Source organism: Falco rusticolus, chromosome 14, assembly GCF_015220075.1.
Source record: "Falco rusticolus isolate bFalRus1 chromosome 14, bFalRus1.pri, whole genome shotgun sequence".
NCBI classification, from domain to species: Eukaryota; Metazoa; Chordata; class Aves; order Falconiformes; family Falconidae; genus Falco; species Falco rusticolus.
This window is the reverse complement of record NC_051200.1, coordinates 6,703,320-6,716,376: the sequence shown is the minus strand read 5'-3', so window position 1 is coordinate 6,716,376 and position 13,057 is coordinate 6,703,320. Positions and strand designations below refer to the sequence as shown.

Sequence of the window (13,057 nt, the reverse complement as noted above, 5' to 3'; positions counted from 1 at the left end):
GTTTCTTTATGGTTCCAAATTTTATGGAATAGGTAATAGTGTTGTGAATAGGTAGTATTAGTGAGCCATGATACAAAATTTGCATGTAAACATCCTGATTGTCACTTTAGTATGTCTTGCTTCTCAACATTGAAAAATCTATAACCTAGAAAAAGTCAAGTAACATGTTGATAGACAGGTTGAACTTGAAACTGAGCAGTGTGGTTTTTGAAGTTTGCATCTTTGCTTTGCGCTGAGACTGAATCACAAGCATACCCCCAAAAGGACTTGTGTGGCAGGATCTCTTTCAGTTTTTTGTTCCCCCCACCCTTACTGAGGTACAGCTCTGAGCAGGTGCTAGCCTTATGACAAAGGCACTAAATTGTGCTGTGGTATTTTCCCAAGTTCAAATCTGATAGTAATCAGAGCAAAGTTTGTTTTTTTTTTTTTTCCCAAATATACCTAATCCAAAATGTGGAGCATGTCAATATGTCACCAACTGAGCAGATCATTTTACAGACAGCCTGGGTAGTATAATAGCTGCTTGCCACCAAACAGGGGAGCTTCATTCTTCCCTCCCCTGCTCATGGCTATACAGTCTTGCGTTTCCCATGCATTCTCCGGATACCTACTGTTGAACCAGTTTAACTTGATAATCCAGGGGAAAAAAAATCTTGAGGTATATTTTACCCATTTTATTGGGGAATTGAATCAGGTGATATTGAATGGCAGAGCCTACAAAGATGAATGGTGGGGAGGGGATGTTACCTTGCCTGTGCATGGTTGTTTGCTAAAGAGAGCGTATAGATGGAGCAGGAGAGGATGAAGTGCACTGGTCATGTGCCCATGTGGTTTTGGAGAATGGAGGAATGGGGTGACAAAGGTTGCTGCCATTCTGCAGTAGCAATGTTGTTGAAGCTTTTTTTTCTAATGCTGTGTTCTGGATGGAACATGCTTTAGTACTTGCAGACTATCTTGAGATTCACCGGTCTATCTCAAACCTTCTTTCTCTTTGCCACTATTTCTTTCCACTCTGATTCTCTGCTTGTATGTAATTTTGTGAAACATGAAGAAAGAGAACGTAGTAAGTTCAGGGTTTATGGTTTCTCTCAGCGCTCTAAATTCTGGAAGCTACAGTGGCCCCTAGCATTCGGAATAAGCACTTGCAGGAAAAAAAAGGTACAGCCTCGATCTACATGCTCAATTGAAACACAGTCTCTGAAGCATAGCTACCAGACATTAAGCAACATGTGCTTAGCATGCCAAAATTAAATCTTTCCCTCAAATACCTAATCACTCCAGCAAGCTGTAGAGTCAGCAGACTTTGAAAGTTTTTCTCCTTGCTATTGTATCTTTAAAATACATGAACATCATGCTTTCTTAATTCAACTGTATAAAAGTTAGCCTGGGGCAGACAATTGACATAGAAAACTTCAGCCTGCATGGTTAATTCTTGCGTTTGAAGTATCCAGTGAGTTTTTCCCCCCTTAAACATAGGAAAATTAGATAAATAACAGAATTTATGAATAGGCAACAATATTATAATTGAAAAGCAAGTATATAACCATTTTATCTTCTCTTGATAAAAGACTGTGTTGTTTCTGATGTTATTCTTTATAACGTGGATAGTATTACGTTCCTTTGTATTCTTCAAGTCTTGTCAAGTGCTTTAAATATTAAAACTGTTGTAAGCCTGGTTTATCAACTCTAGAATACCGGGAATTGTGAAGCAGCTGCTAATAAGAACTTGTTAGAAGACCTTATCTTTATGGAAAATGTCATGGAAGTTTACAAATTGGAGATACAAAGTTGGTATATATAATGTCCTTAAATGCACCTGTACTGTGCTTTATATTTAACATCAAATGCAGTTTTGCTTTGGTTAACCGGAAATATCCTAGTGTTGGTAAGTCTGGGCTCTGCAGTGCATGGTGTTATGGTTAGATTTAAATCTGGTATAGATTTAGAAACAACAGCTATGAACTTGCAAGGTGTTAATGAAAACTATTCCAGTTTGCTCACCCTACTCAGAAAATGGTGGTGTGTCATCCTGTCCTATCCCCATGTCATGCCCCCCCCCGGCCATGTTCATGTATTTTCTTTGAGGGTGATGCTTTTAACATTTGTGGAGGTACTTTGTATCAGGATCATGGGAGGAGTAAAAAAAATAAAATCTTTAAAGAGGAAAATGCTTGGTTGGAAACAGGGTGGTGTGATTTAAATTTTCTGTGTTTCCAACTTTTTTACCCCTTCTTATGTGGAAAAACTTTAACTGTTTTGTTTGTTTTGTTTTTTTTTTTTATTACAGAAGTTGTCCGTTACAAAGGAAGAAAGAAAAGTAAGCTTGTACTTCGAATTGGTTTTTGAATATCTTTCTAATACAGTGGTGTTCCAGAAGATGATAAAGAAATGATAGCAGCTCCAGAAATACCAACTGATTTTACTCTCCTTCAGTAAGTGTTTTAAGAATTTGTAGTTTCATTTTTAAGTGTACTGGCTTTTACTAGTGTTGATGCATATGGTTTGTTTTATCTTGGAAACAAAATGAGGGAATAGAGTTCTAGATTTTTTTCTATTGAGCTGTTGATAAAGCATAGTTTGAATTTTTTCTTGAGTATTCAGCCTTACTTCAGAAGTGCTTTATTATTTTAAATTGGCTTTTAAACTTCGCTAGTAGGAAGCTGTTGTGACAGACACTTTATGTGATGTACTTCTCAGGATTCTGTCTTTCAAAATGAAATGTTTGAAGAAGAAACTCTTTGATTAGGAATACCAAAAGTTTCCTTTATTAAGGCTTCTTTATAGAAAGAGAGGAAGTAGTTGAGGAGTTTGCCCTTAATAACTGGAGCAGGTTGCCTAACATTTAAAATACCCAATGCCAAATCTTCAGCTAAAACCGAAGTCTTAGCTTTCCTCGGGCATCAGTTTCTTGATGCTGTTGACCTAATTTTATTGGGTGTCTCGTCTCCCTACAGTTTTAAGAAACAGACGTTGGCATTTCCAAGATGTAAAATCGGGTATAGACTGCATTTTGGACAGAGGAGTAAAGTGATAATGATCACTTAAGCAGACCAAGAGAGTCCATTTCCACACCTTTTAACTGTCAAGAAATTGGCAGCCTGTTGAAATGGATTAAATTGGTATAAAATCTAAAAAGATACAAAGAAACGGTTTTGTATCAGTGAGGTTGTTTGTGTGGGGGTTTTTTATTCCTTTTAAGGAGAAATAAAGGTAAATTGAAAGATGGTTTAATGTGAAATACTGTTTTTATGGCTGTTTATAATGTTTTTTTACTCTGTTGGTATGGTTCATTGCTTAGTGAAATGTTTGGAATTTGGGTTCTGTTCTTTCCTGTGAAAAGAACACCACCTAGGAAGTGTTGAAGGAATGTCTCACCTTTTTCTTTCTCTGTGCACTCCCCTCCACCCCCCACAGCCCAAGGTTGGAGATTTCTTCAGTCCGTATCAGAGTACATAGTCAACAAAATTAGAATTAGCAAAATACATGTTACAAGGCAGAAAGCCCCTTTCAGACACTTGCAATAGATAGAGATTTTAAGTTTCTGGATTGTTTTAGAATGTTATAAATACATGGGAATGGGTTTCCTGTGCCCCCGGTCATCTTTATGATTGCATTGTTAAACAATTCAGCAAGTGTGTATCCAGAATTTTTGGTAGCACCTGGAATTCATCGTACTGCATGTATGTGTTTAAAACAAGATCTAGTAGCATTATTTAAATTGTATTCTACAGGAAATGTAGAAATACAGAACCGTTCCAGTGATTTCACACCCACCCACACCCCATCAATGCTGGCAATAAAGGATTTGTGTATTGATGCAGCGTATTGTAGCAATGTAGGAAATTAAACAAATGAGAAAGTTTGTATATTGTTTTAACATTTTTTTATCTTATAAGCCTAAACAACCACAGATTATCTTTGAGGGAGAAACCTCACCTAAACTTTTTTTTCCCCACACCTTTCAACAGAAGTGCATACCTCTTAACTGCTTACTTAGTTTCTGCTAGCATGAAGAGATCTGCTGAGACACTTTGGTTGTGAAGGAAGGTGGTGCTTTCTTTTTTTACCTGTTGAGTTTCCCCCCCTATTTTTTTTTTAAGTATTTGTGGCAGCTACTTGTAGTACTCTTTGCTTTTTTTGAGCTGGTGTAGTGTTTGTCACCTGCCACAACCAAGGTTCTCAACTGGTTGCTATTTTCTGCCTACTTTTAAATCTTTTAACCTTTTTAACAGGTTAAAACTTTTAACCTGTACAGCTGTCTTTGCCAGGTAAATTGTTTGGAGGAAGCATGCAGGGTAGGGTGTGAGTGTGAGGATGTGCTCCAATTTGTTCCTCAACAACAGTAGACTTAAACAGAAGAAGAAGCAGGTTCACTGTTAGAGTTGACTTACTGGAGCGAGAGCATAATGTGACTTTATGTAGTGTCTTTAAGAACGTTTCTGACAGAATGTGTAAATAGTTTGTCTTTTTATCCTTGCAGGGAGTCTGAAACACACTTCTCTTCTGATACAGACTTTGAGGATATTGAAGGAAAAAACCAAAAACAAGGCAAAGGAAAAGTATGTTCCATTTATAGGGATACTGAAACACTTTTACTGTTATGAGCTGAAGCGTTCAACGCTTGCTTTGAAGCTGAATGAGCTAGGAATATTTTCTGAAAATGCGAGTGTTCTGCCAAGAGGGTTCATGTTTGTATTTGCATTGAAATGCTTCATCTTGAGTATTTGCATGGTGTTTCCTTAGTGCTGTGAAGGCATAAGGGAGGTGGGGGAGAAAAAGATTGAGCTTTGATTTGATTAGTCTCTGTGTGTGTTCCATCCTGTACTTCAATTTGGTGCTAAGACGGTTCTCTTTTGGTTGGTGTCATCAATTCTGGCTCTCTCTTAATTTGAAAAGTGAACAGAAGCCAGTAATTTAATTCAGAGTGGTTGGGGTTTTTTTCTAGATTGCAGACAGGAGGTTACACTACCCGAGTGGGGAGGTCTAAACCCAGTTAGTAGCCCTTCTGTCCCCTCATGGAACATGTGTTCTCCCTCCCTGGGTGGCTTCTGCCCTCCCAGTGTCTTGGCACCCTTCACATGTGGCTTCTATGCTACTGTGGCACACACGGGCACGCTGGCTGGCCTGTGCTGGGGCTGCCGAGCACCCCGTGTACCTGTACCAGTATACAGTGCCTAGTGATTAAGAAGTGGTGATAACTAATTTAGTACAACAGTCAATTAATTTGTTTAGGTTTTTTTCTTTCTTCTTTATGTAAGTCATGTTTGATTTGGGGAATCAAAGAAACCTGTCTGCTTTTCTTCACCCCTACTTGCCAGTGTGCTCATATTAAAAAAAAAGGTTAATGAATTGCAGAGGAGACTTGGTGATTTGTGTTAAGGGAATTGCCATAGCTGTTTTAAATAAAATCTGTGTAATCTGTTTTACAATTTAAACAAGAGAAAAATCTTTGTGACATACACTATCAGTAATGGCATTTTCAGTTGCTAGAAGATTTTAAATGAGGGAGGGAGGAAGTGGAACCTGTAGAATTCTCACTGGTCATTGTATCAGTCAAGATCACCTTTTATTCTCAATTTTGGATATTAAATCTGGTTCCTGAGAACAAAAGGCCTCATGTATATGTGTGAATAGTGATTCAAGTGTTTTTAATTACTACATAATACCCAATTAAAACTTACTGTGTGTGTGTGATTGCAGACCTGTAAAAAAGGAAAAAAAGGACCAGCAGAGAAGGGGAAAAGTGGAAACGGAGGAGGGAAACCTGGTGGTCCGAATCGGATGAATGGACATCACCAACAGAATGGTGTGGAAAACATGATGCTGTTTGAGGTAGTTAAAATGGGCAAGAGTGCTATGCAGGTAAGGCTTGGGATATCTCTATGACTTGGATGAATATACACGTTAAATATAACAATATTATCCTGTTCGTACAATTTAAGAAAATGAAGCCTAAAGTAATTTTTTTCTTCAATTTATAGTTTTTTTTTAGTTGCAGATTAAGATTAGAAAAAGTGATTTTTGCATTGTTAAGGTTTAATTGTGAACAAACTTGAGTTTTCATTTCTAAATATTAGATGTGAATAACCACACATATAATGAAGAAATTGAAACAAATTCAAAGTGAGTTTACAGGATTCTGAATGAAGAAAGGTTATTTTAGATTATGTGACTTCAAAGTCCTTTTGGTGGGGGTGTAACTAAATATAAATGTGGCTTATGCTTATAGTTCTCATATAACTTAACAAGAAATCTGCAGTTTGTAGATACTCCCAGAGCTTAGATTATCTGAGAAGAGATAATTGCTTCTCTTCTCTCATCCAAAGTAAAATTACTAGCTACAACTTAAGGGCTACTCTAATGAAGCTGACTTGGCTAATGTATATTATAACATGCTTATTTGGGTGGAATTTGGGACAGGAAATCTTAACCTGTTAGTAGTGTCTGCTTTAGGCACTTTCTCCACTGCATTTACTAATAGGACTGAAGTCTGTCTATTAAGAAATGTTGCACTTTTAAAAAAATTCAGTTAAATCAGTAAATCATTTGTTTGACTATGTGAATCTTCCAGTGGAGAGAGGGTTAAAGTGTAAGCCTGTCAGCCATGAAGCCTTCCTGCTGACTCACTCATGTGACTCCTCAGCAGCCTGGAAGAAGGACTATCTTTGGGATTGGAAATCTAGAGTTTCCAGCTTCTGTGATCCATGTGCGGGAAGAAGCTGGGTCTATGTGGAGTCCTCTCAAGATTTGCAGGCACCTGCATTAGAGCTGGGAACCTTGAAGCCTGAATTACTTGGGAGAAATTTAGTTGAGGCTTGTAAAAAAGAACAGATTCCTTTGAATTTGTGCGGAGAAATTGTGATAGTTCTGTCATTTGTTTTGTTCTGCCGTGTTTCAGAACGGGTGGAAAAACTGTACTTTTCTAACTGTTACTGTGTGCGCTGCATTTTCAGCTAATTATCAGCAGTTGTATGTTCTTGACATCTGAACTGTTTAAAATGGTACACAGTAAAAATCTCTTGCTTTCCAGGAGCAAAATGGGCCTTTGCCAGGCCTGATTACTCTGTTGAATTTGGGGAATTGGTAGCATGGGTAACAGAGTGAATCTTAGTCAAAATTTTTATAAAATTAAGGAAGGAAAAAATCTCAAAGTGTTTCTGAAGTCAGGTCCACTTCAGCACTTAGTTTCAAGAAGTTTTTCTCTGTGGCCCTCAGCGCTTGCTCACCTGATAAGATTTTGGTAATAATTTTTACTCGATTTTATTTTAAATGGGGTTCCATACCTCCTTCTGAGTTAGTGTCTATTCTCTGACAAAAACAGATGGTTCGTCCACTGAGACAAAATGTTTTGAGAAACTATTTTGCTGGATGTTCTTTAAAATAAATTCGGAAAGCAAGGCTGCCTAACTGAAATATTTGTCCTGTTCCTAGCATTACCCTGGTCTTGCACAGTGACCTTTGTAAGCCTAATTTAAGATGTTTCCTAGATTATTTCCCTCTTCCCCACAGGTCAATTGAATCAGTACTGGTTTGTGGGTTCTGCTCCTACTGCGAAGTGTATGCCAGTTTGAATTTTTCCACTCTTTTTGCCTTGCTGAGGAATCTTGTGTGTCATACTATAAACAGTCTTAAATTCAGGGAAGAGGGAAGTAGCTGTATCTCTGTTCAGGAATCTTTCTGCGTGGCAGTATGTTTTATTTGTCCTCGCAGCATTATTGCCTGTGAGAGTAAGCACTGCGGGTACAGATAGGAAGCATTGGAGACATGTAGTCAGTCTGGTTGTCTTCTGGAAGTTCTGAACTATTCCATCAGCTCTCTTTATTTAGAATTTATTAGAATGACTCTAGATTTTAAGGCAGGGTATGAACATACTAAAAACCTCTAAGCTGAGAACTTGATACTAAAGTGAGTCTCTTGTGTCTTTATTAATAAATTAATTAGATGATGTATGTTTTTATGACTTCTGCAGTAGACAGTTTGTACCATACACATGGATGGTTTAAACATAATAGCGTTTATATTCCCTTTCTCAAAATCATTATTGGAGGTTTCCTATTAATTTGCTTCCCTTTAAGGTTTTCCAGTAAAATGACTTTGTTCCTATATGGTTTAGTGAATACAGAATAATTAATGTCCGTACAATGTAAGGTGGTGCTGTTCATGCTCTTAGGGGTAATGTGTATGGAGCACAGATTGTCAAAGGGTTGAATTTTTGAAGAGTATAGGGAGTTATAGCTGTTGAAACTGAACACCTGAGTAGTATCTTTAGAGTAGTGTCACTGGGTGGGCAGAGAGAAAACCTGCTTCTCTAAAATACAGCAGTTACCTTTGCATTCTTCATCAAAAAAGTTACTGCAGGACTATATGGTATTCTTGTACTTTATGTTTAGGTGTCAGTTTCTTACTTGGATATCTTTATAGAGTAAAAGGAGTTCTTGAAAACTGGTCTATGGCAGTAAAGGATCATTCAAACATTTTGTTTTGTATTAATTGAAAAAACCACAGAGTTCAATTTATTTGTGGAAGGAACAAGAATCACTTACTGGAAACCAGTTAAATAACAATGGCTGTCTTCAATTATGAAAAATAAAGTGCCTTTATATTTGTTTCTTTTCAGTCTGTAGTGGATGACTGGATAGAGTCATACAAACATGACAGAGATATAGCACTTCTTGATCTCATTAACTTCTTTATTCAGTGTTCAGGCTGCAAAGGTAAGATACTGAAATGTTTACTCATCCGTTTAAGTGGTATTGTAGCATGATTTTCATTCTTTGCCTTTTATTGTTACTTGTCCTGTAGGACTGCTCCATCCTTGCAGCTAGTTTACATTATTATGTTCTTGTAGTTAAGCTAGTATTTCTGAAGGTGGGAGCAGGAGGATTAGAAATATTGTACTATATTTTAAAATGTAGAGTAAGCCTTTTGTATTCACACCAGAGAGAATGCAGTACTGGCACTTAGCACTTAACCGTCTCTGCTTTTCCTGTTATTTCAGGAAACCATCTCTCTCTCTTAAACATTGGTAGTTTAGCTTGTTCAGTCTTGGAATTCCAGTTTGGATTAATCAACTGCTTATCATTGAGTGTTTTAAGGTTGTTTCATAGACTTTTTAAAGGTGCTTGATTTGAAGGATACTATGGACAGCTTCATGGTAGTCTGTCTACAGTAAGATTCTATTTCTGTATTTTTTCTTCTTTGTTTTCTGGTTTTCTTTTCTCATTTCCATGTCTTTCATTCCTTTCCCCCTCACCTCCTTTTGAAGAGGAGAAAGTAACTGACCCTGCGGTATCACTGCGCTTGATAGAGCAGGACTGGATGTAATTTGTTCTTCTCAAGTGTTCTCTGTCCTGATAAACTTTTAATGTGCACAAATCTCCAGAAAGCTAACAGCATTCCTCAGAGGTTATCCATGCTTTCAAGAACAGTGACCTTTTGATTATTGTTACCAGATAAAACTCCAGAATCTTTTAATGCTTTCTGAGATGATCCTTGTAATGAATTTTGCAGTATAGTTGCAGTAAACTTTAGATATATTTTATGTAACGATTTACACTAACAATTTTAAGCTGAGACAAATAGAAATTGTGTGAAATCACTGTGTTTATTGCAGTACAGAAGATAATAAGTAGCAACAGAACTGTTCAAGATTGTCTTATACCATTTAGAATCCTTGAGTCCTGAAAGGTCACTTCAGATTAGTGTAGGCTCTCAGCTGATGAAGAGGTCTGGCACAAGTATCTTTGACTTCTGAATAGGAGCAAATGAGTAAATTCTAGATGAGTGTGTACATGCAGACAAACGCACTTAAAAAAGAATGAAAATAACACCTATGTGTATATATTAGAAAAAGGATTGGTGCCAAGCGCTTGTTATACATGGATGCTAAAATAAAAAAATACACATTTTGAACACTTGTTAAAAACTGTATGTATAATCTGTAGGTAAGCTGAAAATTGATCATTGTTACATTGTAGCAGGAGGCATGTCATCTGCTATCTCTCTCTTTCATATTAAAAGTACTAATAATCTAATATCTAAATTGTAGGAGTTGTTACAGCAGAGATGTTCCGACACATGCAGAATTCTGAAATAATCCGAAAAATGACTGAGGAATTTGATGAGGTAATTTCATGAAGTGCTGGTAATGTATTGATGCTATTTTTTTTATTTTACCTGTCCTAATCTTACTGGATCACTTTGCTACAAGTCAGCTGCGGAAATGACAGGAATTTTCTGAATGAAAATCTTGAACCCCCCTATTTCACTAACTTGTGAGACTTAAGAAGTAAAGCTCTACATGTATGTAACTTGTTTTATGAATGGTTTAAGAAATCAGTATCAACTTTCAGTTTTTGAATAATGGGAGCCCCTGTTGTGGGGCTGTGTGGGATGCCTCTTTATTCCTGCTCTGTGTGTAAGGCCTTTATGTCATCTTCAACTTACAAAATGGTTGCTAAATGTATTTCTGTGCATTCATTAATATACATATCTTGGAGATTTGAATTTGATTATTCTCCAGTTGAGGAGTAATGGTTTGCCTTTCAGGGGAATTAGAACTTTTTTTCCCTTTACATTGACACTTTCTGTTGCACTGAGTGTTGGGGTAAATGAGAGGCGTTGGGTTTTTGGATGTTTTTTGTGTTTCAGGTTTGTGGCGAGGGTTTTGTTGGGTGGTGGTGGTGGTCTTGTTGTGTGTGTGGGTTTAGTTCCGAGTGGTATTTCTTATACGCTGTGTTCCAAAGAATGTAAAGGTAGCGTTAAAACCTCCTTCCCAAATTTGCCTAATACAGAAATAATTTACTTCCCTCCTCCCCAATTAAAATCCAAAAAATGTTGGTAACTTTTAACAGGAGAGAATGTAATATGTGTTTGTTTAAGAAGATTTTAGTATCCCTTAGAACTATCTCAGTGCATAATAGATTTGATTACTCTAAGGTAATGTCGTATGAAATTTATAAAGCTTCAGCTGGGACTGTTGGTTCAGGTTTTTTTATCACTATGTTATGCTCACTCTTTCTTGTTAATGAGCAACTCCTAGATTTCTAATCCTTTTTCATGGATACTTTCTTAATTTTCAATCTGTAATGTTGTTTAGCATCTTAAATAAGCTGATCACAGAAGCACTGATACAAATGATTGAGTTGCCCCTGCCCATTGTTCTATCATTATTTGTAAAGGTTTCCAAATGAGGAGAGGAACACATGTGTTATCTTCTAGGTGTTATAGTAGTCATTTTATGACTTCAGGAATTTTCATCCTGGTATGTAAGCATCTCCCCCTAAACTTATATTATTGTTCTGAACTGAGTGTTCTTAAGCATGTCAACTCTTCGTGTGATGGTTGTTTTTTTCTAGTGTAATCTGAAGCAGATTTGTAAGGGGTATGATTTTTTTTTTTTTTTTTTTTAAAAATAAATTTGGGGGAGTAGGACAGAAAGGAGAAATTAGTAGTTTTTTCAGTGTATCTGATTATGTGAATTGTTTATGGTAGGACTCATAGAATGTTGTCTCTGTATATAACAAGTCCAGGCTGCAAAGTAGATGCATAGTTGTGGAATCATAATCTTCTGATGTGTCATTTTTAATGCGTTGGAGATTTTGGCTTTGAAGTTATACCCATCTCTTTTTTAAATTTTATTTAATAAAATAACTTTTAAGATGTTTGAAAGAGTTTCCTGTTTCCCTTTTTTTTTTAATAGGATAGTGGAGATTACCCACTAACTATGGCTGGTCCCCAGTGGAAGAAGTTCAAATCCAGTTTTTGTGAGTTCATTGGAGTACTCGTCCGACAATGTCAATATAGCATCATATATGATGAATATATGATGGATACTGTCATTTCACTGCTTACGGGGCTGTCAGACTCACAAGTCAGAGCATTTCGGCACACTAGCACACTGGCAGGTCAGTGAATTATATTTTTCTGTGTACTGCTTCCATTTTATGTTGTGTTGCACATGAAAGAATTGTTCTGGTTGAACTTGATATTCAACATTCAGCTTGTGTTTTGTTGTCTGATACTGTTTTTGTCTAATGCAGCTTGTTTTGGTACAGCTTTCTTGTCATGTCTTTATTGCTTTTACTGAGAAACACAACGTTATTTTAGAGCATTCTTTATCAGCTGTCTGGTACTTAAATTTTTGTTAGCATTAAGTCCAGTACATAGAAACTTTTCAGTTGATTCTACAAGTTTGTGTTCAGTCATAATAAGGGTGGAGGTATCTTTAACCTCAAATGCAGTTGAACCCGTTTCTGCTCTGCATTAAGTCAGACAGGAGTCTTATTTTAGATTGGTTGTAGTTTTTACTACAAATATAAATTGTGCTGTATGTTGAGGCTATGTCACAATGTAATTGGAAGTAGCATTTCCATTCATTGCATTAAAAATAATTGTAAAGAATTCATCATTAGTGTTACAGTCACTAAATTTCTGTATGATTTTAATTGTCTTTTTTATGTGATTTCCCCGCCCCCAATTCTGATAAATTACAAAGAAATTGCTTACGAGTTAAGTGTAGAGTGTTTAAAATAAATATGCCATTACATGGACCAGAGGATAAGCTTCTTGGCTAAGGAAGTCCTAAACCTGTGTTGGTTATTGAGAGAGGCCTCAGACAGCATTCAGTCTGCCCGCGTAAGGCTGCTTACAGCAGTTTTAGTCTGAACAAGGTGAATTTTGACTATAAATGAAACTGAGCTTTTGCCACAGTGGAAATAGTACTTGTTAACTTCACTGGAACTGCCTGATGTGCAGCTAGCTTCAGGTCTGACTGCGTGATCAGTTGCTCTATCTCATCGATCCTCTCTCTTGAATATACATGAGCACACTGTGGCTTGGGCTGCTGCTGAGAGGCTCCCACTAGCCACAGCATTTATTAAGGGGAAAGGAATGAACCCTTTTATTTCAGGAGAATATAGTGATTCTGCTGTATCCTCAATTTGATCGTTGTACCATATGGCTAATACACATTTTAGTTCTTTAGAAAACAGGTTTTTACTACTTCTTGTGATTTGAGTTGTGCCTGAAGAAAAGTTGCAAAACTTCCCTGTTGCAT

At 36.9% G+C, this 13,057-nt stretch overlaps 1 protein-coding gene across 8 annotated transcripts in view; it reads left to right on the top strand.

Annotated features, from left to right (window-relative positions):
- Positions 1-13,057, top strand: part of STAG2 (stromal antigen 2) — an 83,472-nt gene that overhangs the window by 36,995 nt on the left and 33,420 nt on the right. For all 8 annotated transcript variants that reach the window (XM_037407759.1, XM_037407756.1, XM_037407760.1 and 5 more), the window contains exons 2-7: positions 2,288-2,432; positions 4,481-4,559; positions 5,701-5,862; positions 8,618-8,714; positions 10,049-10,125; positions 11,702-11,906. In XM_037407759.1, coding sequence (XP_037263656.1) covers positions 2,389-2,432; positions 4,481-4,559; positions 5,701-5,862; positions 8,618-8,714; positions 10,049-10,125; positions 11,702-11,906 — 664 coding nt within the window. In that variant the 5' untranslated portion in view covers positions 2,288-2,388. The remainder of the gene's footprint in view (positions 1-2,287; positions 2,433-4,480; positions 4,560-5,700; positions 5,863-8,617; positions 8,715-10,048; positions 10,126-11,701; positions 11,907-13,057) is intronic.